The sequence below is a fragment of the Bos grunniens genome, chromosome 14 (genome assembly GCF_055505025.1).
Source record: "Bos grunniens cultivar Pamir isolate PY7600 chromosome 14, Bosgru_T2T1.0, whole genome shotgun sequence".
NCBI classification, from domain to species: Eukaryota; Metazoa; Chordata; class Mammalia; order Artiodactyla; family Bovidae; genus Bos; species Bos grunniens.
In genome coordinates this window covers 59,128,932-59,151,805 of record NC_141178.1, presented here as the reverse complement: position 1 = coordinate 59,151,805, position 22,874 = coordinate 59,128,932, and the positions used below count along the sequence as shown (strand labels likewise).

Sequence of the window (22,874 nt, the reverse complement as noted above, 5' to 3'; positions counted from 1 at the left end):
TACCACAGTTGCAGTTTGTGGTATATCCTAATTGTTTTCTTTTTAAAAAATTACTCTTTCGATTATCTCTATGATACTTTTATAAAATTTAAAAATGCTGTCATTTGTATTTCAGTTAAGTGAGGCAAAACAAGAAGAGGCTTGGCAGAATCGTAATTCTTTGTTCATATTACATGTCAGAGCTTTTCACCCAATGAGGTACACTTTGCTTCACTGTAGAAAGAATATTTGTAACAATAATTCTATACTGTACTATTTAAGGCTGTATTCTGGCCTTTTAACTGTCGGGTTGCCCAAAAATTTCATTCAGATTTCTCCATTGCATCTTGTGGAAAAACCCGAACGAACCTTCTGGCCAACCCAATACAAATTAAAACATGGAAATTATCACACACACACAGAAGTAAATGTAACATTACAAAAACACACTCCTTTATTTCCCCACATTCCATATTATACATGGAAACCAAAGAACACCCAGAGCAGCATAAATCCCCGAGTCCCTGGCCTGGTGCTCCGAGGCCGGCCCTCCTGGCGCTGCACTGGCCTCTCCTGTTGGAGACTGTTCTGTGTTGCTTGTGATCTGAGGACTCCTACAGTCTCATTCCTGAAAGTTCAGTGAGTAGTTTTGGGGATTTTTTTGCAGTGCTTTCTCTTCTGAAAGAGTCAAGCACTTCCTTGACATTCCTAAGACTTGTTAAAGATCAATTTAACAACATGTGTGTTATTTCTGGAAGGTGCCCACAGAATTCATAGATGTGACAAACAGACTGAAAACATTGCTTTGATTTGTGAAACATCTCTTGCATTTGTCACGCTTCAGGTGGTTCTCCCGCCTCAAGTTTCGGTACTCTTTGGTGGATTATAATTTATCTTTGGCCTTAATCACCTTCAGCAAAATGGCGGGTCAAGGAAAACAGTTTGAGGAGAAGTGGGTAAAAGGAAAAGACCCTAATGCTGAGAAAGACTGAGTGCAGGAGGAGAAGGGAGTGACAGAGGAGGAGATGGTGAGATAGCATCACCTACTCAATGGACATGAGTTTGAGCAAACTCTGGGAGGTAGTGAAGGACAGGGAAGCCTGGTGTGCTGCCGTCCGTGGGTCGCAGATAGCCAGACACAACTGAGCAACTGAACAACAGCAGCGATCTAAAAGGTAGTGAGCTTTTCAGTGAGGCAGCTGCTGTTCTAAGTGCTTTTCATGCTATCTCATTTATCTCTACAATAACCCTATATGATAAGTAGTATATTGCTTCCATCTTGTATATGAGGAAAAAGGAGAGGCTCAGAAGCTTCTGAAGCCACATAGTAAGTGGGAGAGCCAGGATTCAGACCCAGGAGATCAATTTATTACATTGGTTTTGTAGAATTTGACAAGCCTCTGTGTGTGTGTGTGTGCTCAGTAGCTTCAGTCATGTCTGACTCTTTGTGACCCCATGGACTGTAGCCCATGGGGTCACAAAGAGTGACCCATGGACTACATGGACTGTAGCTAGGCTCCTCATCCATGGGATTTCCCAGGCAAGAATATTGGAGTGGGTTGCCATTTCCTTCTCCAGGGGATCTTTTTGACCCAGGGATTGAACCTGGGTCTCCTGCATTGACAGGCGGGTTCTTTATCACTGAGCCACCTGGGATATGCATGTGTTACCCACTCAAAATAAATCATCAAAACTTTCCCCCTCAAAGAAGGAAAGTGTGAGAGTCACACGCCTGTGACTTTTTTGTTTCAGCTCAGAGACCCAAGTAAAGCCCTTGTGTCTTCTCCCCTAGGTGCTAAGTTCCCCATTAAGTGGACAGCTCCAGAAGCAATCAACTTCGGATGTTTCACCATCAAGTCTGACGTGTGGTCCTTTGGAATTCTCCTGTACGAAATTGTCACCTATGGGAAAATTCCCTACCCAGGTACTGCTTACTTACCTATTTCCATTTGCGGGATATATATGAGAAAAAAGCCAGGTGGTATGAGACATAAAAAAGATGAACAAATATCCAGAGGAAAGACAAGGGTGTGAGAACTTTGTCTTTAGTGGAAGGTGTTGTAAAATATGCTTAGACACTTCTCCGCCTTCTTGTCTGCGTGCGTATCTTTTGCTCCACTAATAAATTCCACCACTAACAGCCTAGAATGTGCCTGGCGTGGTCACAGATATTGTTGAAGCAACAGGGTTGGCGGACTAGACACAGGGCTCCTCCCAAGCCTCGCACCGGATGGTGGAGGAAACGGACATAGAAATGATGCTGTATGATTCTTTCTTGGTCAGTTCTGAAACAAAGATTTGTATAATGTACTTTGGAGTCTTTGCCACTTCAAGAGACAACCACCTCTGTCTGCAAACAAATGATTCTTCAGATCCTCAACTTACTGGCTGTGGGGACGTCATTCAGTATTTCCAGATTCCTAACATCTTCCCAGCCAGATTCTGCCAGCCCTCCTTTTTCCAGGAACATGGAAGCAGAGGGACTTTTCCCCAAAGCCTTCTCTTTCTTGTTAATGGGCTTTTCACAAAATCAATGGATATGGCCAGTTTAAAAGTAAATCTTTAAATCGTTCCCTCATTCAAAAATCTGAGGGTGCTAAGCATTCCCAAGGTGCCGGATGGAGCAGTCCCAGCTCCTCCCTTGAGAGCTAATAGTTGAGTATTGATTACAATCATTTATAATAATCACTGATAATAAGGACCGTATGTAGGATGGGAAGTATGCTGTTGGGGGAGGGTGTGATGGTTTAGGGATTGGGTTGGGGGGATGGGTCGCAGGTTCTAAAAGCAGCAGGGACTCAGTGACTTGACAGAGAGCCCCAGGGGCTGTCCGGGGCTGGGTGTCCCGTGGGGGAAACAGCCAGAGCACAGGGTCCCGAGCAGGGGCAGGAGGTGTTGGGATGACGTGGAGCGGATGTGAGCCTCAGAGGCTGCCCAGGGGCTTCACCTCTGACTTTGCAAGAGACGGGAGACTTTGGGGCAGAGCAGTGATGTGGCCTCCAGGCTCCTAGTCACCTTTGCTGCTGTTGGGCCTGGAGGGCTGGTAGGAGGGGGAGGCCTTTGGGTGGGGCCTACACAGTGGGCTGACGGTCCCGTGAAACCCTCCGGTGCCAGATTTCATGTTCTGACGGCTGCTCTGCTCTAGACACCGCAAAATGGGGACAGTATTTCTGAATCAGCCCAGATATCTATCTATAATCTACAACCTATAGAGAAAGATTATATACTTTGCCTATATATGACACCTGATCAATAAACATACAACCTCACAAGTATTGTGTGGTAGGTACTGCACGCTCCACAGCGATGTGTGGACAAGGCTCTGGGGCTCGGAGAAGGAGACTCTGGCCCAGAGCTGCATCACTGGCTCCTACGGAACCCTGGCCACCTCGCCCTCACCTGCTGGACTTCCCACCATCATTCATCTCCGGAACGTCTTCATCTTCCCAAATTGATACTGTACCCATTAGACGCTAACTCGCCGACCCGCCTGCCCCCCTCCAGCCCCTTGTTGTTGATGTTGTTGTTTATTCATTCATTCATGTCCAACTCTTTGCAACCCCATGGACTGTAGCCCGCCAGGCTCCTCTGTCCATGGGTACTCCAGGCAAAAATACTGGAGTGGGTTCCCATTCCCTTCTCCAGGGAATCTTCCCGACCAAGGCATCAAACCCAGGTCTCCTATATTGCAGGTGGATTCTTCACCACTGAGCCACCAGGGGAGCCTACTAAAATGGCTGAATGAGCATGTTTTATTATCCCGTTTTAATGATGGAGAAAAATATTATTAAAATGACCTTTTGTTTCCCCTTAAAGTTCTTCTCAGTGTCAAAGACGGACAGTTCAGTGTCTGAGCTAACCTGAGACAAGTGATTATAGTAAAAGCCATCCTCCACAGTCAGCAATCCTGCAGAGCCCGGCAGGAATAGTGGGTGCCCTGGGCTTCCCAGGTGGAGCTAGTGGTAAAGAACCCATCTGCCAATGCAGGAGATGTTTAAGAGACACGGGATGGATCCCTAAGTCAGGAAGACCCCATGGAGAAGGAAATGGCAACCCACTCCAGTATTCTGGAGAAATCCCACGGACAGAGGAGCCTGGCGGGCTGCAGTCCATGGAGTCGCAAAGAGTCAGACACTGAAGTGACACAGCAGGCAGGGGGTTCCCTCGCTGGAGCCCACCGAGCTCTGCCTCTTGTCCTGAGGATGATTTGAGGAGTGGGAATGAAACAGTTGGTCTAGCTCACTTAAGGACCCTGACTTCTTTAAGTAAACTTGCAATGAAAAGCTGATTTTGAAAAAGTATTGGGAGATAATGGGTGAGAAAATGATTTTTTTTTTTTAATTACCGGTAGAAGCTGGGGGAAAAAAATAGTGCAAAAGAGAGTGAGATGAAATGTTAGAATCGGGTGTTTATTCACAAGATCTGTCAGGTCCAACGTCCTTTTGTCGTTGAAGAGAACTCGCTCTGCCTTCCGCTTATCACGTTCACCGATTTTTACTTTGGCAGCTGAATGCTGCCTAGATCCTCTTTGTACTAACCTCCTTTATATGATTACATTGCTTACAGAAATGTCCGTAGCCCCTCTGCCAGTTTTGAGAACTTCTGTAACAAAATACCACAAACTGAATCACTCATACAACAGAAATGTATTTTCTCACAGTTCCTCAGGCCGGGAGTCCAAGATCAAGGTGTTGACAGGATTGCTTTCTCCAAGGCTCATCCTTGGCTCTTGAGACAACATCTCCATTTGTCTTCTCTCTGGCTTTCTCCTGCATCTCCATGTTCTAATCTCCTCTTCTTATAAAGACACCAGTCAGATGGGGCTTAGGCCCACCCTAAAGGCTTGGTCACCTCTTTAGAGGGCTTATGTCTAAACGCAGTCCCATTCTGAGGTCCTTGGGGCTATGTCTTCAGTATAGGAATTTCCAGGATAGCAGGGACTGTGGGAACACAGTTTAGCCCACCCCATCCTCCGACACTTACTCCAACCAGGGATGAAGGAGGTGGGTACCACTGCATCGCATGACCCTCAGTCAGGCTTCTAAACAGTACCTGTGGGTTTTTCGCCTCCAGGGAGAACTAACGCGGACGTGATGACCGCCCTGTCGCAGGGCTACAGGATGCCCCGCATGGAGAACTGCCCAGATGAGCTCTACGACATCATGAAGATGTGCTGGAAGGAAAAGGCAGAGGAGAGGCCAACGTTTGACTACCTACAGAGCGTGCTGGACGACTTCTACACGGCCACCGAGGGCCAGTACCAGCAGCAGCCTTAGTGCTGGGGACTCAAGCCACGCACGGGACCGCCGCCTCCCTCCAAAGGGAAAAACAACAATCCCCGGTCACTAGTTATTTCCTGGGCTGGCTTCCCCGGCTATCCTTGCTTCCTTCACACAAGGCTAAAACTCAGGAAGGACTTCTTCCATGGGAAAGGATTCTCCTCTCAAGGGCAATATGCCCACCAGCCTGCACCCAGTGGGCACACTGGCTCTGCGAGTCCAACACCTGGACATGGATTTCTGAAAAGAAAACACCTATCCCACCAAAGTGCACCCACATCGGCCTCTTGTTTACAAGGGGGCATGTGACTCAGAAGTTCGGAGGCCATTTCAGTGAGTCGCAGACAGGAGCACAACAGAAATAACCAGATGTCTCCATTGCACTTCCTTGTATGTTCTCTGTGCTTGAGCTTATTTGTTAAAAAAAAAAAAAATCTACTAATCCAACCTGTTAGATTTTGCAGGTTAAGTCAGATGCTTCCATGTCCTTCCCAGATTTCTGTGACCTCCCACCCCATGAAATCTGGACTGGAGATCACTTCCTTCCACGGAGATCACTCAGAACCCCACCTGGGCAGAGGAATCTCTTTCCTTGAAAGTGTCATCAGCAAGCAGGCAGGGCCACCGTGTTAAGCCATGCGGATTCCCCAACCACCCAGGTTTGCCCAGCTCCCCTGGAAGGGAGCTTCAGGAACTGCTCTGCCAATAGAAGGAATGTTTTTTTTTAAAGTCCAGCTTTTCAATTCCACAATTTCCTCTATCCAGACTTCTTTGGACCTTGTAGTTTGGACGAACAAGATGATTCTAATCTCTGCGGAACCTTCTAGGGCCTTACAAAACATCAGAGCTTTCTTTATTGCTTCAAATGATTCTGAACATTATTTTATTGATCAAGTATTCATTTTAGTTGTACTCTAGAAAGTAAAAATGCCGTATTCAGGGGCTATTTTTGTGATTCAGCAATCTTTTCTAAATTGTGTGTGGTCTGTGTGAGTCTATTTATATGAGGCTATGCTGGAAACTAAATGAGTGAGGAGGCTTTTCTGAGTCACTGGAGCAATTAGATAGAGGTTTTGTTTGTTAAATTTTTCTACTGTAGCTTGAATGGAAAACGCTATGTCATATCACATTTCACCTATGCTGTTTGTGTATATACCTAATATTTCTATTTTTGATCTTATTTTAATACACCTGGGCCCGTAACATCTCAAGTTTTCCACTGGTGTTTAACATTTCCAAGTGTCGTCAATATAAGAATGGGTACCAGTTGGTGGGGGAGTGGGGGTTGGGAGGTGATTCCATTGGTTACATCGATTGAAAAATGTGTACAAGTTCTGCCTCCATCCTTTGAGTGTTTTCAGATTGGAGAACCGAGGAGTTGGTGGCCTAGACACCCATCATCCCTGTCGGGGGGCCCAACAGGATTTGTTTTCAAACAGGCTTAGTAAAGTATATGCGTGCGTGCTCAGTAGCTCAGTCCTATCTGACTCTTTGCGACCACATGGACTACAGCTCACCAGGCTCCTCTGTCCATGGGATTCTCCAGGCAAGAATACTGGACTGGGTTGCTGTTTCCTCCTGCAGGGTATCTTCCCAACCCAGGGATCAAACCCACGTCTCCTGTATCTCCTGCACTGGCAGGTGGATTCTTTACCACTGAGCCAGCAGGGAAACCGGGCTTATCTATCAAGCACCATTACAATTTCACTTTGTATGTGTTGCCTAGGTGTTGGTTGCCTGGAGAAAAGGACGAAATATTCTGCTTTCCCCTAAATTTTAACTTCCTTTCCCATATAATGTTTTTTAAAGGTCCATTGTAAAGTATTCTAAAATTCTCAACTCCCAAGAGCCACCTTCACAAAGGTGAACTATTATCACCATCTAATGTCTGCACAGCTGGTGACGTGATGCACCACCCTGCATTTTTTGACATACACACACCTGTTCACACTCCATTTCAGAAGCTCACACATGACCCAGCATCAAGAGAGAGTATAAGGAAGCCCCAAAGCAAAACAACATCTCTAGGAAATGACTAAATTCACCGTCACCTTGTTTTTCTCCATTCTGCTTCCTCTGGCAGTTTTACATTCAACTGTCCCCCCACCGTTCACCCCACCCCCAGCTCAAGTCTGAATTCCTTTGCCTTCAGCATCTCTGCTGTCACCTGGGCTTCCTCCCTTGTTCTCAACTGGTGTCCAACTCGGTGGTGCTCAGCAGACAACACCCAGTTAGGGTTCCTGACTGGCAGATCCAGGGGCTGGGCAGGTGCTCGTTTAATCTCAGGGTCCACAGAGACGTGCAGGCCGGTTACATCTTCATGTCCCAGGTCATTATTGAGAATTTGAAAAACAGAATGCCCATTCCACTTCCACCCCCAAGATCCTGACTCTTGTTCTGCACTGGGTGAGGGAGATACAGGGGTGTCAGTGAACCTAAAAGCTTCGCAGGAATCTAAGGTGAGTAAATGCACGCCCAGGTTCAAGAGCAGCCCCAGCTTTGACCTGTACTGCAAAGTGATCTGCTCAAAAGAAGACCTCTTTCCCCAGACGGCTTGCCTTCCCAAAGCTGGCTGTAGGCGTAGAGGAGGAAGGAGGAGGAGGAAGTGTGGATTTTTCCTTTCTTACGAACAGGAAGCTCGCTGAACCTAAAGTAGAGCTCGTAGCCCTGACACGTGTCCCTGGAGGCGCCTCCATAGGCCCTCCAGAAGGCTTCTCGGGGTGCTGTCGGAATCCCACCAGTAAAGCATGTCTGGGTCTGCCTTTAGGGGACACAGTACACCACAGAAGGGTACACACTACACCCAGGAGCGTAGAAGAGGGTCGATTAGAGGAGGGGCCATATTTGTTTGCTTACACAACACGACAGATCAAGGACACTGAAGTTAAATGTGAGCTCATTTCTCATCTTGCCTGTGCTGAAGGCTTTCCTTTGGCTCAAACTATAGCCGAGGAAGTTGCAGCTAAAAGGAAGCAAAGCACCAGCATCTAATAAATTCAACTGAATTAAAACAATTGCTCATCCTATGGGTCAGCCCCTGACCTTTGTGATTTTAAAGCCACTTTCCATGGCCACGCTTAATTCCCATCAGAACAGCTCTCACACCACCCACCTTTCCCCCATTCTGTATCTGCATTTCTACTTCTGCTGGTTGAATGAGATATCAGTTCTCTATCTCTACGCTTTGACTATGTGAAGTTTTCTGATGAACTGGGAGTGCCTTGCTCTTCTTCCTGATGGCAATAATGACTATAGATACACAAAGATACCCATACACCCACCATTCTCTCCATTCAGTGCTTTGGCACTTTAAAAGAAAGATCACCTTGTACTCACACAGTCACTCTGGAATACCTGGACGCTAGGATCGCTGATTCACAGCTGAGAAATCAACTGCATTCAGGGCCACAAAAGGAATAGAGTGGTTTCTCTTCATATTTTCTTGCAAAATAAAAGAAGTGAAATTCCTTTACAGTGGCATCTTCGTGACTCGGCTAGATGTTCTAAGCAGGCAAAGGAACTACTTACAAGATGCCCCACTTAAAGTCCAGACAGATGTGAGAAAAAAATTCTTCTAAAAATTTTAATTTGGGGAGAAAAGTCATGCAAGTATTTAACTCACCATTCACTCTTTTTAAAAAGACAACTTATGGAAACTACACTTTTGAATGAATTGCTTTGATAACATTTGTGTTCCATTTCATGACATTGATGTTGTATTAAACTGATGAAAATTTATCCCAGAAAGTCCTAATCTGAGAGATGTGTAAGAGGGAAGCCTTCCAGTTTAATTTCCTGTATTCTTATGAATCTAAATACTTGGAGTAGGAGCAAGCGCCAAAAATGTCACAGGTCTCCAAGATGGTCACCAAGTGATCTCGAATATTTCCCTTAAATCTGGAAATGATAGGGGCAGGCTTGGGCCTCCATCTCTAGGCCACTGATAAGATTTTCATATATAATCTGGATTGGTCATTGTGCCCTGTTAATACAGAACTTCTAGAATCAAAGGTGGCTTTATTTATAGCACTGAAAGTCAATACCATGTCACAAAACAAAACAATCCGTGAATTTTTAAAATTACACTTTATGCTGGGGCTCAGACAAGTTCTTAAGCCCTCATCTGCTAACCTCAGGGTCAGATGTGTTTCTGATTTAAGGTTTGCTTTTTTTGTTTTTGTTTTTATTTGAAAGGCTAATACAATAAATTGGAGAAGGAAATGGCAACCCACTCTGGTTTTCTTGCCTGGAAAATCCCATGGATAGAGGAGCCTGGTTGGCTATTGTCCATGGGGTCGTAAAGAATTGGACACGATTTAGTGACTTCACTTAATACAATAAATATACTGAATATTTGGTGGATTTCTCTCGGTGAACACTGGAAAAGAAACCACTAAACAAATAAAACATTTCTGTAGGAAAAATACCTGAGTTCATAGGAAGTGGAGTGAATATAGCCTATACATAGCTTCAGATCAGGTTTTACCACCAAATGAGTTCTTTAAATATGCCTGGTTTGGGGTATTTTGGACTTCCGGGGCTAAGGCGATGGACCACAGAACTTGAAGAGTATGTGAGATCTTTTAGTGTTAGTGAAGTATCCAGTTCAAATTGACCAACATGGGGGTTGTGGTTACTCAAAACTTATTTAATGCGGCTATGTTGCAAGATGCAAAATATTTATGCATCTCTTTGAAACAACACGTGTGTGTATTAATTGCTCAGTCATGTCCAACCCTTTGTGGCCCCATGAACTGTAGCCCACCAGGCTCCTGTGTCCATGGAATTCTCAGGCAAGAATACTGGAGTCGGTTGCCGTTTCCTCTTCCAAGAGGTCTTCCCAACCCAGGGATCAAACCCCAGTCTCCTATATTGGCAGGTAGGGAAGCCCTGAAGCAATATAGTCATTAAAATACTCTCTGATCAAATGCACTTCAGGGAGGCCTGGGACTTCGAAGTTCAAGTGGGAAGAAATGTCTAGTGGTTTTAGTGACCACAAAGATGCCAGTGATGTGGTTGCTGAAATAGATAATGGGCGCAGTAGCGGGCAAAGACCACAAACAAAAGGAGATGCTCTTTCACAAAAGACCACAAGGGGGCGTTCCGTTCAACTCTGTACACTGATGGTGAACTCCCAAATCTAACTGCCCTGGAAGTCACTCTGATGTGAGCAAGGGGATACAGGTGACAGATGTAAATTGCCCTTTCAAAGGATTTGAATTCTTCTTTGTAAGGCATTTTTTCCCCAAAGTGGATCATCACTCCTAATTTCTTGTCAATGTATTTAGTTTGAAAGAACGTTATCCCGTAGTTAACAGTGGTCATTCATTACAGTGCTTCACTGAACTCAGTCTCAGGTGGCCGGCTTTAAGGGGACAAGGGCAGTGATGATCATGCAAGTGCAGGGAAACGATTATAAGGTGGGGGAAAAAGGTGAAGAGGATCTTTCTGTGGAGAGGTGGTGGGACTGGTTACAAAGACAGGCCTGGACAAACAGCAAAAAGGCTTTGTAAAGAAGTGACCTTCAGGATTGGCTTAGAGGAGGGACAGGGTGCTGGCAGCGGATGAGAAGGCTGCAGGGGGTTTCAGAGAGAGGCTGAAGCGAGGGGGGAGGAGGGCACCAAAGGAAGTGGACATCAAAGGACAGAGCCCCCCAGACTGTAGAGTTGGGGCATGACTGTCAATCGTAAAGGCCTCAGAATTGCCTCTTCATCACAGATTCCTGGCCCACCCCTGAGTTTCTGGTTCTGGGACAGAGCATCATCTTCCCTTCTTGGAATCCCTCTCTGGGACCGCCCTTGGCTCCAAGAGAGGAGAAGGAGGTGACAGAGGACAAGATGGTTGGATGGCATCATCGACTCCATGGACATGAGCAAACTCCAGGAGGTAGTGAAGGACAGGGAAGCCTGGCGTGCTGCAGTCCATGGGGTCGCAAAGAGCTGGATATGACCGTGACGGAACAACAACCACAAAATCTCAAGCTGGGGAATCATATCACAATAAAATACCAGCTATTCATTCATTTATTCAGTCAACAGGTAGTTGTGGATCACTTGCCATGTGCCAGGGACCGTGCCGGTTGCTGGCTGGTTGGAATGCACTTCGTTCTAAGGACACCCCGACACGAATGCCCCCAGCCACACACACACATCCACAGTCATTTGTCACTTAGCTCTCTGAACAATAGCTCCCCATCTGTCAATAGCTTTAAAAATATCCCAATCATATTCCAGAGAGCTGCTCAGTCTGTAATAGGAATTAAAGAAAAGGAGAGTGTGAAAAACGTAAAAATCAGATGAAAACCCTCAACTCCAGAGGATCAAATAAAAAATAAAGATTTTTGTTCTTATCAATCAGTAATATAACAAGGAAGTCCTCTGAGAAGAGAATTCACTCATACACAAATTTCTGGAACAAGAGCTGTGGATGAGAAAATAGGCCCCCTGCTCCCCAAGGACAAAGCTGAGACAAGATGAAGTGAAAACCTTGCGAGCTCCTCACGGGAGAATTGGGGATGAGTGGGGCAGTGAGGATTCCCTGCCAAACACATAGATGATGTGCGTGAGGTTTAACCTCTGAATGTGAAACCCCAGAAAGAAATTCCGTGTTATTATGCCACATAATACAAAACGAAGGCTGAACTCTCTCCTTGGAGAGAAAAATAATTTTAAAACAAAAAATGACAGAAATTCCATTTCATTCTTTTAATGCACAATCTCTGGTTAAATGTGTAAAAGTCTAGCCTCTGATGTTTTCTGTTTTCAGTCACCTTTGTTAACTGTTTAATGAATATTTTGGATAGCATGGTGGTGTGATTAAGCAGAGATCTTAGGGAAAAATACAAGTTCTCATTGTTCTGCCCACTTAGGAGAGCTCCTGAGGGATAAGGTGACTAATACCACCCAGGATGTGGAGTCATCTCCTCCTGTATTTTCTTGAACTACGTGGAATTAAGTCAGTTGCATAATTTCTCAGTAAAGGAGTTAAGAATTTGTGCTGAGAAGGGCAGCACCCAGCCTCTGAATTAGACATCATTTCTATGAAAAGCCTGTTTCTTACTAAGCAGCTCATTTTCCTTAGCTTCTTGGCTGTTGATCCCTGGCTTATGTGCGTAGTCTGAACAACATCTTCCCCTTCCTTTTCCTAGGCTGCCCTCATACAGCTTGCCCAATTTTGTAAAATCCAAACATGAATCAAGGGCTTCAAAAAATATGGCTGCTCTCCTGGGACCTAGCTCAACTCCTAGCAATGTTAAATACTTGAATAAGGAGAAGGTGCCTAAAGAACTTGTAGGCTCAAATGTACTCATTTCATCACTGTAATTCTAAAATGTTGCAACAGATAATTTTGAGAGATAATTTATTCAATTCCTATGTGTTAAAGGTCGTTCTGCATCCAGAATTACACACTGAAGATACTTTTGAGCCAATTCAACTCTAAAGGAAAGGTTAATTTGATGGAGGACATTTCAAGTAATATATATGTAATAACATGGGGAAAATATCCATGATGTATTGTTAAATAGAAATGATTAGGATATGAAATTATTTACAAAGAATGCGTAAACCTGTTTTTTAAAGAGGAAATGTAAAAAAAAGTATGCAAAATAATAATGAAAAAAGAAACACTTTCAGAGAACACACGAATAGTAACAAAAATTGACAAAGTAACGAAGGCTTTTTTTTTTAAATAAAGTAGACTGTTTCTTTTTCTTTCTACTTTCATCTATCTTTTAGTTTTCATTATTAACATATTACTCCAGTAATGGAAAAGAGTCATGTTCACAGAATAATGGTGTGAAATCCCATTTGTAGACTGAACTGCTTAAAAAGAAAAAAATACATTGATGGAAGTATGTCAAAGGCACACAGAAGCCAACTGAAAGATCCCCCAAGGGCCAAAGCTGGAAAAATGTGACTAACAAAATAAATAAAGTAGTACTGAGTTATAACCCAGAGGGTAAAATAAATATTCATGGGTCTACACTGTTATAAATAAATAAGCTAGTGAATAAGTGGAGGAGAAGAGAAATTTTTCCAATGCAGAAAAATTCCAGATGATTAATGTAATAGATACTTCACTTTCCAAGAGGTGAATCATCACACACACCTCCTCAAGTTCTCACTGTGCAAAGTGACTTCCTTCCAAGGAGAAAAGTAGAGAAAAGGAGGGGACAGGTACCTTGATGGTGGGGAAACAGGAAGCCTGACAAGCACCCCTCAGCTGGGAGATGAAGGTCAATGTACACAGCGATTGGTCACATCAATAGTGTGAGTTGTGGACACTTACGAATCGAGAGAGTAGCACGGAAGAATATACATTACCATATATAAAATAGATAGCAAGTGGGAATTGGCTGTATGACGCGGGGAGCAGCGCTCTGTGACAACCTAGAGGGGTGGGATGGGTTGGGAGGTGGGAAAGAGGTTCAAGAGGGAGGGGACATACGTATACCTGTGGCTGACTTATGCTGATGTATGGCAGAAATCAACACAATATTGTAAAGCAATTATCCTCCAATTAAAAATAAATTAATTTTTTAAATAGTGTGCACACTGGAAAAGGAAATGTCAACCCACTCCACTATTCTTGCCTGGGAAATCCCGTGGGCCTGGTGGGCTACAGTCCATGGGGTCTCAGAGTCGGACACGACTGAGCACAGTGTGCACCCCGACAGCAGGCGAGGAGGCAGCCTGGCACCTGTGTAGTCTTCCTCCCCTAAATCCATAACCCAGCCTGACCCGAAAAGGAGCACTGGACACTCACCCAGTCAGTAACCTGGCAACCATCGAGGCCATCATGAGGAGCTCGAGGAGACAGGGTGGCGACATGTCCAGCAGTCATCTGGAGTGGATCCTGGGGCAGGAAAAGCACATGAGGCAACAACTAAGGAAACTGGGTGAGGTCCAGACCTCAGCTAACAGTGAGCTAACATCACTTCATCCATGTGACAAGTGTGCCTCACTAAAGCAAGGGAGCAATAATGGGGACCTGGAGGCACAGTGCATGAGAGCCCCCTGCACTGGCCCTGAGATGCTTATGTAAACCTGAAACTGTTCCAAAGTTTATTAGCATCAACAGCAATGAAAAAGGAAACTAGTTCCAGGAGTCGTGGTGCCCAGAAGCCATAAAGAGCCAGCAACCCGTCGTTTACTCAGTTACATTATTCAGACAGTCCGCTGTGTTTCAAGTGTAGATGCTTACTCACAAAGTTAACACTTCATTAAGAACAGCAAGTGGAGGGAATATTTTTATCTGATTTCTGGAAAACACAAAAGAAACATATCCCTGAAAATGCACTTAAAAAGAATTCTGATCAATTCCCAAGGAAGACAGTGCCATCTAGTGTCCTGTCACATAAATGAACCAGAGGTGGTCTGGTTACTTCATCAGCTATACCTTACCTTACATCCGAATACGAAACTGAAAGAAAAATGAAATGAAAGCACTTTCCCCCCACCTTCACCAGAAGTCCTTTCAATACCAAATGGCTTGAGCCATCAAATTTCAATAACTTGGTTTCACTTACAAGCTCAGCCTAGAATCTTTGTTTATAAAATATTTTAAATATTTTTAAATATTCAGTCCAATAATAATGTGTATGAAAGAGATCTTATCAGAAATAATAAGTGATGAAAAAGTCAGTAAGAGCCACTTTAAAAAGTTACAAAATAACTTAAGCCTTCTAAGACAGCAGAATTGAGATCTCTCAATTCCAAGCGTCTGTTCTAGAAACCATAAAGCAATATATTAATATTGTGTTATTTAACTTTACCCTAACACTTACATAAAATTCCCTTGTTTAATAAGTCCATGCTTATATTAATATCAGATTGTTATTCATAAAGTTATACTTTTATTAAGAATAAAGACTGAAAGAGGAAAAATGAGGTCAATTATGGTCTAAAACATCTCAAGGGAAAAAACTGAAATGATTAATTAACATATATTGGTTATAAACCTGAATGTTTTTTCAAAATATGTCATTAAAAAAAGAAACACAGCTGAAATAACTGGCACATTTAAACTGCAAATAACCAAAGTAGCAGATTGCCTAGAATATAAATGGCAAAAATTTATTCCCCTCCCCCTGTATTTTCCTATATACTTGGCATATGAATAGATGGAAAAAATCATTTCAGTTGTTAATTTGATTGACACTCTTTGTAGTCTTCTAACCACCAAGGCATGTTAAGATAGACCCCTGGAGAGATTATGTCTGTAAGGTGTGTGTCCTTTGGTTAGGAAGTCATCTTCCATAACGGAAAAGAATCTGGGAAAGAATATATATATACATACATATATATATATGTACAGACATCGGAGAAGGCAATGGCACCCCACTCCAGTACTCTTGCCTGGAAAATCCCATGGATGGAGGAGCCTGGTAGGCTGTAGTCCATGGGGTCGCTAAGCGTCGGACACGACTGAGCGACTTCACATTCACTTTTCACTTTCATGCATTGGAGAAGGAAATGGCAACCCACTCCAGTGTTCTTGGCTGGAGAATCCCAGGGACGGGGGAGCCTGGTGGGCTGCCGTCTATGGGGTCGCACAGAGTCGGACACGACTGAAGCGACTTGGCAGCAGCAGCAGCAACATGTACAGACATATAAAGGCTTCCCTGATGGCTCAGAAGGTAAAGAAACTGCCTGCAATGCAGGAGACTGGGGTTTGATCCCAGGGTCTGGAAGATCCAAGGACATGGCAACCCATTCCAGTATTCTTGCCTGGAGAATCCCATGGACAGAGGAGCCTGGTGGGCTACAGTCCATGGGGTTGCAAAGAGTCAGACACAACTGAGCAACTAAACACATACAAGGATCTCTTAGCATCAGAGTCTTGGGACTTCGAGAGGATGAGAAAGCCCCAGGGAGGCGAGGAGAGGCAGCTTTTCTAGGACAAAACACCAAGAGGCAAAGCTGCCACCAACATCATCTCCAACAGATACAGAAGGACTGGCCGGAGCTCAAAGAGGAGCAGGTTGGCGTCTCCAGGGTGCTTGGAAGGAGTAGTCTTTGGCTGTGATAAGATGGTCTCTTGAAGGATGCTGGGTCCTCAGGGAAGAAGAGAGATTGTAGTGCTCTGTGTTCTCTGGAGAGAGTGAGGTTTCAACAGAAACACCGCCCGCCCCCTCACCCCACAACTCCCAATAGCAAAAGGGGCGATGACGTCAACTTTAAAAAATGCACAATGTGAGAACTGTGAATTAAGTTTTACTGGGGGCAAAATGTGGACTGCAGCCTGGGAAACAGCACCTCAGATAGCTCTGAGAGACCACTCCAAAGAGACAGTGGGGGGAGGTCAGTATGTGTGTGATTTTGGTGAAGGGAGAGTACATGCAATCGAGCACAAATTTTCCCAGAAACTTTCTGCTAGTCACAAGGAGCAGTGGTCTCCATGAAGGGTTTTAGTGCTTTTCTAGACCCGAGGAAATATGAGAATTGGGCTCATAAAATCAGCTCCTGAAAATACCAAACTACCTGAAGACCTGTCCTGCCAGTTTCTCCCTCCTCCCCTCTACCTGAGCACAGCGTTCCTCATTTCTGCGCTCCACCCTGAACTCCTTTCAGAAGGTGTTGAAGGTCAGCAGCTGCAGTAGTTCATGATTTCAGCCTTGTAGAGGCAAGGGCCTATGGCGAGTACCCATTTGTAGTTGACAATGAGCTAAGTCAAATTTTCTCTGAGAAACATCCATTTATAGCCATTATAAGTTGATTAAAAAACAAATGAAAATCAGAGATGATACAAGCCTTTCCCTGTTGACTGAACGAAGTAGGATTTCAGTTTTCATGTAACTCTGCACCATTTTGCTATATATAACAACTTCAGGAGCTGTTCACTGATTTTGCAGAACTGGATACGTCACTGTAATTATAGAGAGCATGCGGATCTGAACCGTTTCCATGCCGTTTAGTGCCATCTGTAGGTGAGTTGAGGTCACCAAGATTTATAATTGAATCGAGTCTGGAGTACACGTCACTGCAGGTGTGAACACAACTCCCCATCAACTGGCCGGGCAGATTGATGACCAAGGGGTTATTTGATTAAATTTTCAAGTAAAAAAAATCCCTAGGGAATCTCTTCAAAGTTGCAGTGAAATTGTGCAATGCTTTAAATTTGCTGTAATAAATTTCATGCCAATCTTGAGTCCCTGGAATTAATAAAAACACATAAAGATATATTGGGCTGTGAGTTCTGGAACCTTGTGGAGAATGGAAGGGACGTTCTCCAGGAAGCAGGGTTGGGAGGGAGGGCAGAGAGGGTCCTGAGGGATGATTTAAATCTTTCTGCCAGCTTGGGATCCCCAGTTTCTGCTCCAGGAACCTTTCTGGTTGTGATAGACCCTCCAGATTTGGTGTGGGGTTGGGGGGGAGGGTGCCCTGTGGCTGCAGTTCTCAGATGAGTACAGGGAAATTCTTTGATTTTCTGTTGGTCAGCTTTTCTTATCACAGGAGGGAATGACGACTTCTGAGCTCTTTACCAGTGAGAGCAGAAACTGCATCAGTGTGTTGGGTCACTGGAAATATGCTCTTAATAACCCCACAGCTAGGAAATGAAAAAGAAAGAGAAAAACCCACTCTTCTGGCTGCAATTGATTTTCATAAAGCCCATCTGAAGCCACTTGAGAACCAGATGAAGAATATCTTTGAAGTGGGTTTGGAATTAAGCAAAGTAGAAAAGAATCTACCAACAGTAGAGTGCCCTTCCATCTTAGCATCCAAACTGGGATATCTGGGGGCAGGGGCAGTAAAAGGGAGAGGTTTCATTAATTACATGGGGAAAGTTTGTGCATCTCCTAGGATTTTCAGTACTGCATACATTTATTTAGGACTTCCCACATGGCAACATGGTAAAGAATCTGCCCGCCAATGCAGGAGACAGGAGACATGGGTTCGATCCCTGGGTTGGAAGATCCCCTGGAGTAAGAGATGAAACCCACTCCAGTATTCTTGCCTGGAGAATTCCATGGACAGAGGAACCTGGTGGGCTACAGTCCATGGGATCTCACAGAGTTGGACACAATTGAAGCAACTTAGCACCCAATTACGTACGTTTATTTAAAGATGAAAAATAAGTTAGCATCTCTTATTTACTAAAACTCCATTCTAACAACAACAACAAACTTGCTTTAGTGAATGTTACTAGATTCTTTGCTGTAGGCACTTCAAGGCAAAAATCTTGGCACTTTTCCAAGCACATCAATGCCAGTATTCTCAGATCTTTAGTTAGAATTAGAAATATAAATTTAGTTAGAAATTAGAAATAGAATAGAAATAGCAATGGAAAGTCCTCTTGTAATCATGGAGTATAACACCTTTCCTACTAATTATGTTATATAGCCATGGGAGGAAGTTTGCATCACATTTGTTTACGATTAGGAAAAAACTATTTCTCTTTAATATAATCATAGAATTGTAGAGTTCAAAGCTGAGATCTCACTTAGCCTCAACTTTTATATACTAGGCATCTGAGTCCCAGAGAGGTCGAACCACTTGCTCAAGGACAAACGAGAAGGAAGAACAGAAGTGAAGCCCATCTCTCCCAGTACTGAGTCCTGTGCTCTTTCAGCTCCACCGTTAGTGCAGGCTCGCACGTAGGTGCAGGCTCGCACGTAGGCACAGTCACGACTCCTCTGCTGCTGTGAGAGGCTCATCATGGGCTCTGGCTTCCTTTCACGCTGACTGGATGTAACAATCAGAATCTTTTTCTGTTGCACATCCTCCCTTTCATTTGTGGCTTTCTTGGTCTATTACATGGTAATATTAATCATAGTTAAATAGACCCTACATGAGATCTACCCTCTTAACAGGTTTTAAAGTGTCCACCACAGTATTATTATCTATTGGTGAAAAAGAATGTATATAAATGAATCACTTTGCTGTAGAGCAGAAATTATAGATGTAAATCAACTATACTTCAATTAAAAAAAGAAACAGCCAGAGAGCTGTTTTCCTTGCTCAGCAGAGAGGTTAGCTTTCCATTTTAAACTGTGGTATCTTCAGGTGTTATTTCTTTTGCCACCTCTATAAATATAAAAGCCCATTTATTCTTCTAACAGAATTTGTCAATAACTATTTCTTCCTCACACGGATGTTTGTGGCTGGATGTATATCTTTTTCTTATAAAGACAAGGCATATGGTGTATGAAGGCAGGATTCTATTTTTTTTTTAAGATTTATTTATTTATTTTTGTTCTCCATCGCTGAGCAAGTGATCTCTAGTTGGCAAGGCAAGCAGGGGCTACTCTCTAGTTGCAGGGCACAAGTTTCTCACTGTGGTGGCTTCTCTTCTCTGTTGTGGCTCCCTGACTCTAGAGCACAGGCTCAGCAGTTGTGGGACTTAGTTGCCTCGAGGCACGTGGAATCTTCCTGGATTAGGGATTGAACCAGGATTGGTTTGGTTCAGTTCAGTTCAGTCGCTCAGTCGTGTCGGACTCTTTGCGACCCCATGAATCGCAGCACACCAGGCCTCCCTGTCCATCTCCAACTCCTAGAGTTCACCCAAACTCACATCCATTGAGTCAGTGATGCCATCCAGCCATCTCATCCTCTGTCGTCCCCTTCTCCTCCTGCCCCCAATCCCTCCCAGCATCAGAGTCTTTTCCAATGAGTCAACTCTTCGCATGAGGTGGCCAAAGTACTGGAGTTTCAGCTTTAGCATCATTTAGCATCATTCCTTCCAAAGAACACCCAGGACTGATCTCCTTCAGAATGGACTGGTTGGATCTCCTTGCAGTCCAAGGGACTCTCAAGAGTCTTCTCCAACACCACAGTTCAAAAACATCAATTCTTCGGTGCTCAGCTTTCTTCATAGTTCAACTCTCACATCCATACATGACCACTGGAAAAACCATAGCCTTGACTAGGCAGACCTTTGTTGGCAAAGTAATATCTTTGCTTTTGAATATGCTATCTAGGTTGGTCTAGATTCTTAATCATTGGACCACCAGGGAAGCCCTGAAGGCAGGATTTTAAAGTCTTTCTGTTGATGAAATGCAAAGCTTAATTGAAATTGCTGATCTTATTCCAAAAGTATTTTTATTGAGATATAATTAACATAGAACTTTGTATTAGTTTCCACCATCTCCTCCCCCGTGATGATGTCATCATCATCACCTCGTCCTGTGTGTTCAGCTCTCGCCTCTCTGCTGCTTCCTTCCCAGCAACCTTTAAAAGTCCTTTAAGTTCATCTGAGAAACACAAAGGTCCACTCTCAACCACACGCTGCTGCACTCTTGCTCTTTGTCTATTTTATCTCCTTTAGAGCCTAACTTTTCAGATTTTTCTGTGCTCAAGGGTCTCCATTCTCTCATTCTCCTCTGTAATCTACCTCACATTCCCATCACCTTTGTGAAACTGTCCTTTATCAATTTTTGCTAAATCTAATGGACTCAGGCAAATTGGAAGTCGTCAAACAGGAGATGGCAAGAGTGAACGTCGACATTCTAGGAATTAGCGAACTAAAATGGACTGGAATGGGTGAATTTAACTCAGATGACCATTATATCTACTACTACGGGCAGGTATCCCTTAGAAGAAATGGAGTAGCCATCATGGTCAACAAAAGAGTCCAAAATGCAGTACTTGGATGCAGTCTCAAAAACCACAGAATGATCTCTGTTCGTTTCCAAGGCAAACCATTCAATATCACAGTAATCCAACCAGTAATGCTGAAGAAGCTGAAGTTGAATGGTTCTATGAAGACCTACAAGACCTTCTAGAACTAAAACCAAAAAAAGATGTCCTTTTCATCATAGGGGATTGGAATGCAAAAGTAGGAAATCAAGAGGTACCTGGAATAACAGGCAAATTTGGCCTTGGAGTACAGAATGAAGCAGGGCAAAAGCTAACAGACTTTTGCCAAGAGAACGCACTGGTCATAGCAAACACCGTCTTCCAACAACACAAGAGACGACTCTACACATGGACATCACCAGATGGTCAACACCAAAATCAGACTGATTATATTCTTTGCAGCCAAAGATGGAGAAGCTCTATACAGTCAGTGAAAACAAGACCAGGAGCTGACTGTGGCTCAGATCATTAACTCCTTATTGCCAAATTCAGACTTAAATTGAAGAAAGTAGGGAAAACCACTAGACCATTCAGGTATGACCTAAATCAAATCCCTTATGATTATACAGTGGAAGTGAGAAATAGATTTAAGGGACTAGATCTGATAGATAGAGTGCCTGATAAACTATGGATGGAGGTTCGTGACATTGTACAGGAGACCAGGATCAAGACCATCCTCATGGAAAAGAAATGCAAAAAAAGCAAAATGGCTGTCTGAGGAGGCCTTACAAATAGCTGTGAAAAGAAGAGAAGCGAAAAGCAAAGGAGTAAAGGAAAGATATAAGCATCTGAATGTAGAGTTCCAAAGAATAGCAAGAAGAGATAAGAAAGCCTTCCTCAGCGATCAATACAAAGAAATAGAGGAAAACAACAGAATGGGAAAGGCTAGAGATCTCTTCAAGAAAATTAGAGATACCAAGGGAACATTTCATGCAAAGTGGGCTCGATAAAGGACAGAAATGGTATGGACCTAACAGAAGCAGAAGATATTAAGAAGAGGTGGCAGGAATACACAGAAGAACTGTACAAAAAAGATCTTCATGACCAAGATAATCACGATGGCGTGATCACTGACCTAGAGCCAGACATCCTGGAATGTGAAGTCAAGTGGGCCTTAGAAAGCATCTTTACAAACAAAGCTAGCAGAGGTGATGGAATTCCAGTTGAGCTATTTCAAATCCTGAAAGATGATGCTGTGAAAGTGCTGCCCTCAATATGCCAGCAAATTTAGAAAACTCAGCAGTGGCCACAGGACTGGAAAAGGTCAGTTTTCATTCCAATCCCAAAGAAAGGCAATGCCAAAGAATGCTCACACTACCACACAATTGCACTCATCTCACACGCTAGTAAAGTAATGCTCAAAATTCTCCAAGCCAGGCTTCAGCAATACATGAACCATGAACTTCCTGATGGTCAAGCTGGTTTTAGAAAAGGCAGAGGAACCAGAGATCAAATTGCCAACATCCACTGGATCATCGAAAAAGCAAGAGAGCTCCAGAAAAACATCTATTTCTGCTTTATTGACTATGCCAAAGCCTTTGACTGTGTGGATCACAATAAACTGTGGAAAATTCTTCAAGAGATGGGCATACCAGACCACCTGACCTGCCTCTTGAGAAACCTATATGCAGGTCAGGAAGCAACAGTTAGAACTGGACATGAACAACAGACTGGTTCCAAATAGGAAAAGGAGTATGTCAAAGTTGTATATTGTCACCCTGCTTATTTAACTTACATGCAGAGTACATCATGAGAAACGCTAGGCTGGAAGAAGCACAAGCTGGAATCAAGATTGCTGGGAGAAATATCAATAACCTCAGATATGCAGATGACACCACCCTTAAGGCAGAAAGTGAAGAGGAACTAAAAAGCCTCTTGATGAAAGTGAAAGTGGAGAGTGAAAAAGTTGGCTTAAAGCTCAACATTCAGAAAATGAAGATCATGGCATCTGATCCCCTCACTTCATGGGAAATGATGGGGAAACTGTGGAAACAGTGTCAAACTTTATTTTTGGGGGCTCCAAAATCAGTGCAGATGG

At 43.7% G+C, this 22,874-nt stretch overlaps 1 protein-coding gene across 4 annotated transcripts in view; it reads left to right on the top strand.

Moving 5' to 3' along the window:
* The window catches only part of LYN (LYN proto-oncogene, Src family tyrosine kinase), a 109,253-nt gene extending 102,784 nt beyond the window's left edge, over positions 1 to 6,469 (top strand). For all 4 annotated transcript variants that reach the window (XM_086336938.1, XM_086336936.1, XM_086336937.1 and 1 more), the window contains exons 12-13: positions 1,772 to 1,903; positions 5,053 to 6,469. In XM_086336938.1, coding sequence (XP_086193064.1) covers positions 1,772 to 1,903; positions 5,053 to 5,255 — 335 coding nt within the window. In that variant the 3' untranslated portion in view covers positions 5,256 to 6,469. The remainder of the gene's footprint in view (positions 1 to 1,771; positions 1,904 to 5,052) is intronic.
* Positions 6,470 to 22,874: the final 16,405 nt, after the last annotated feature.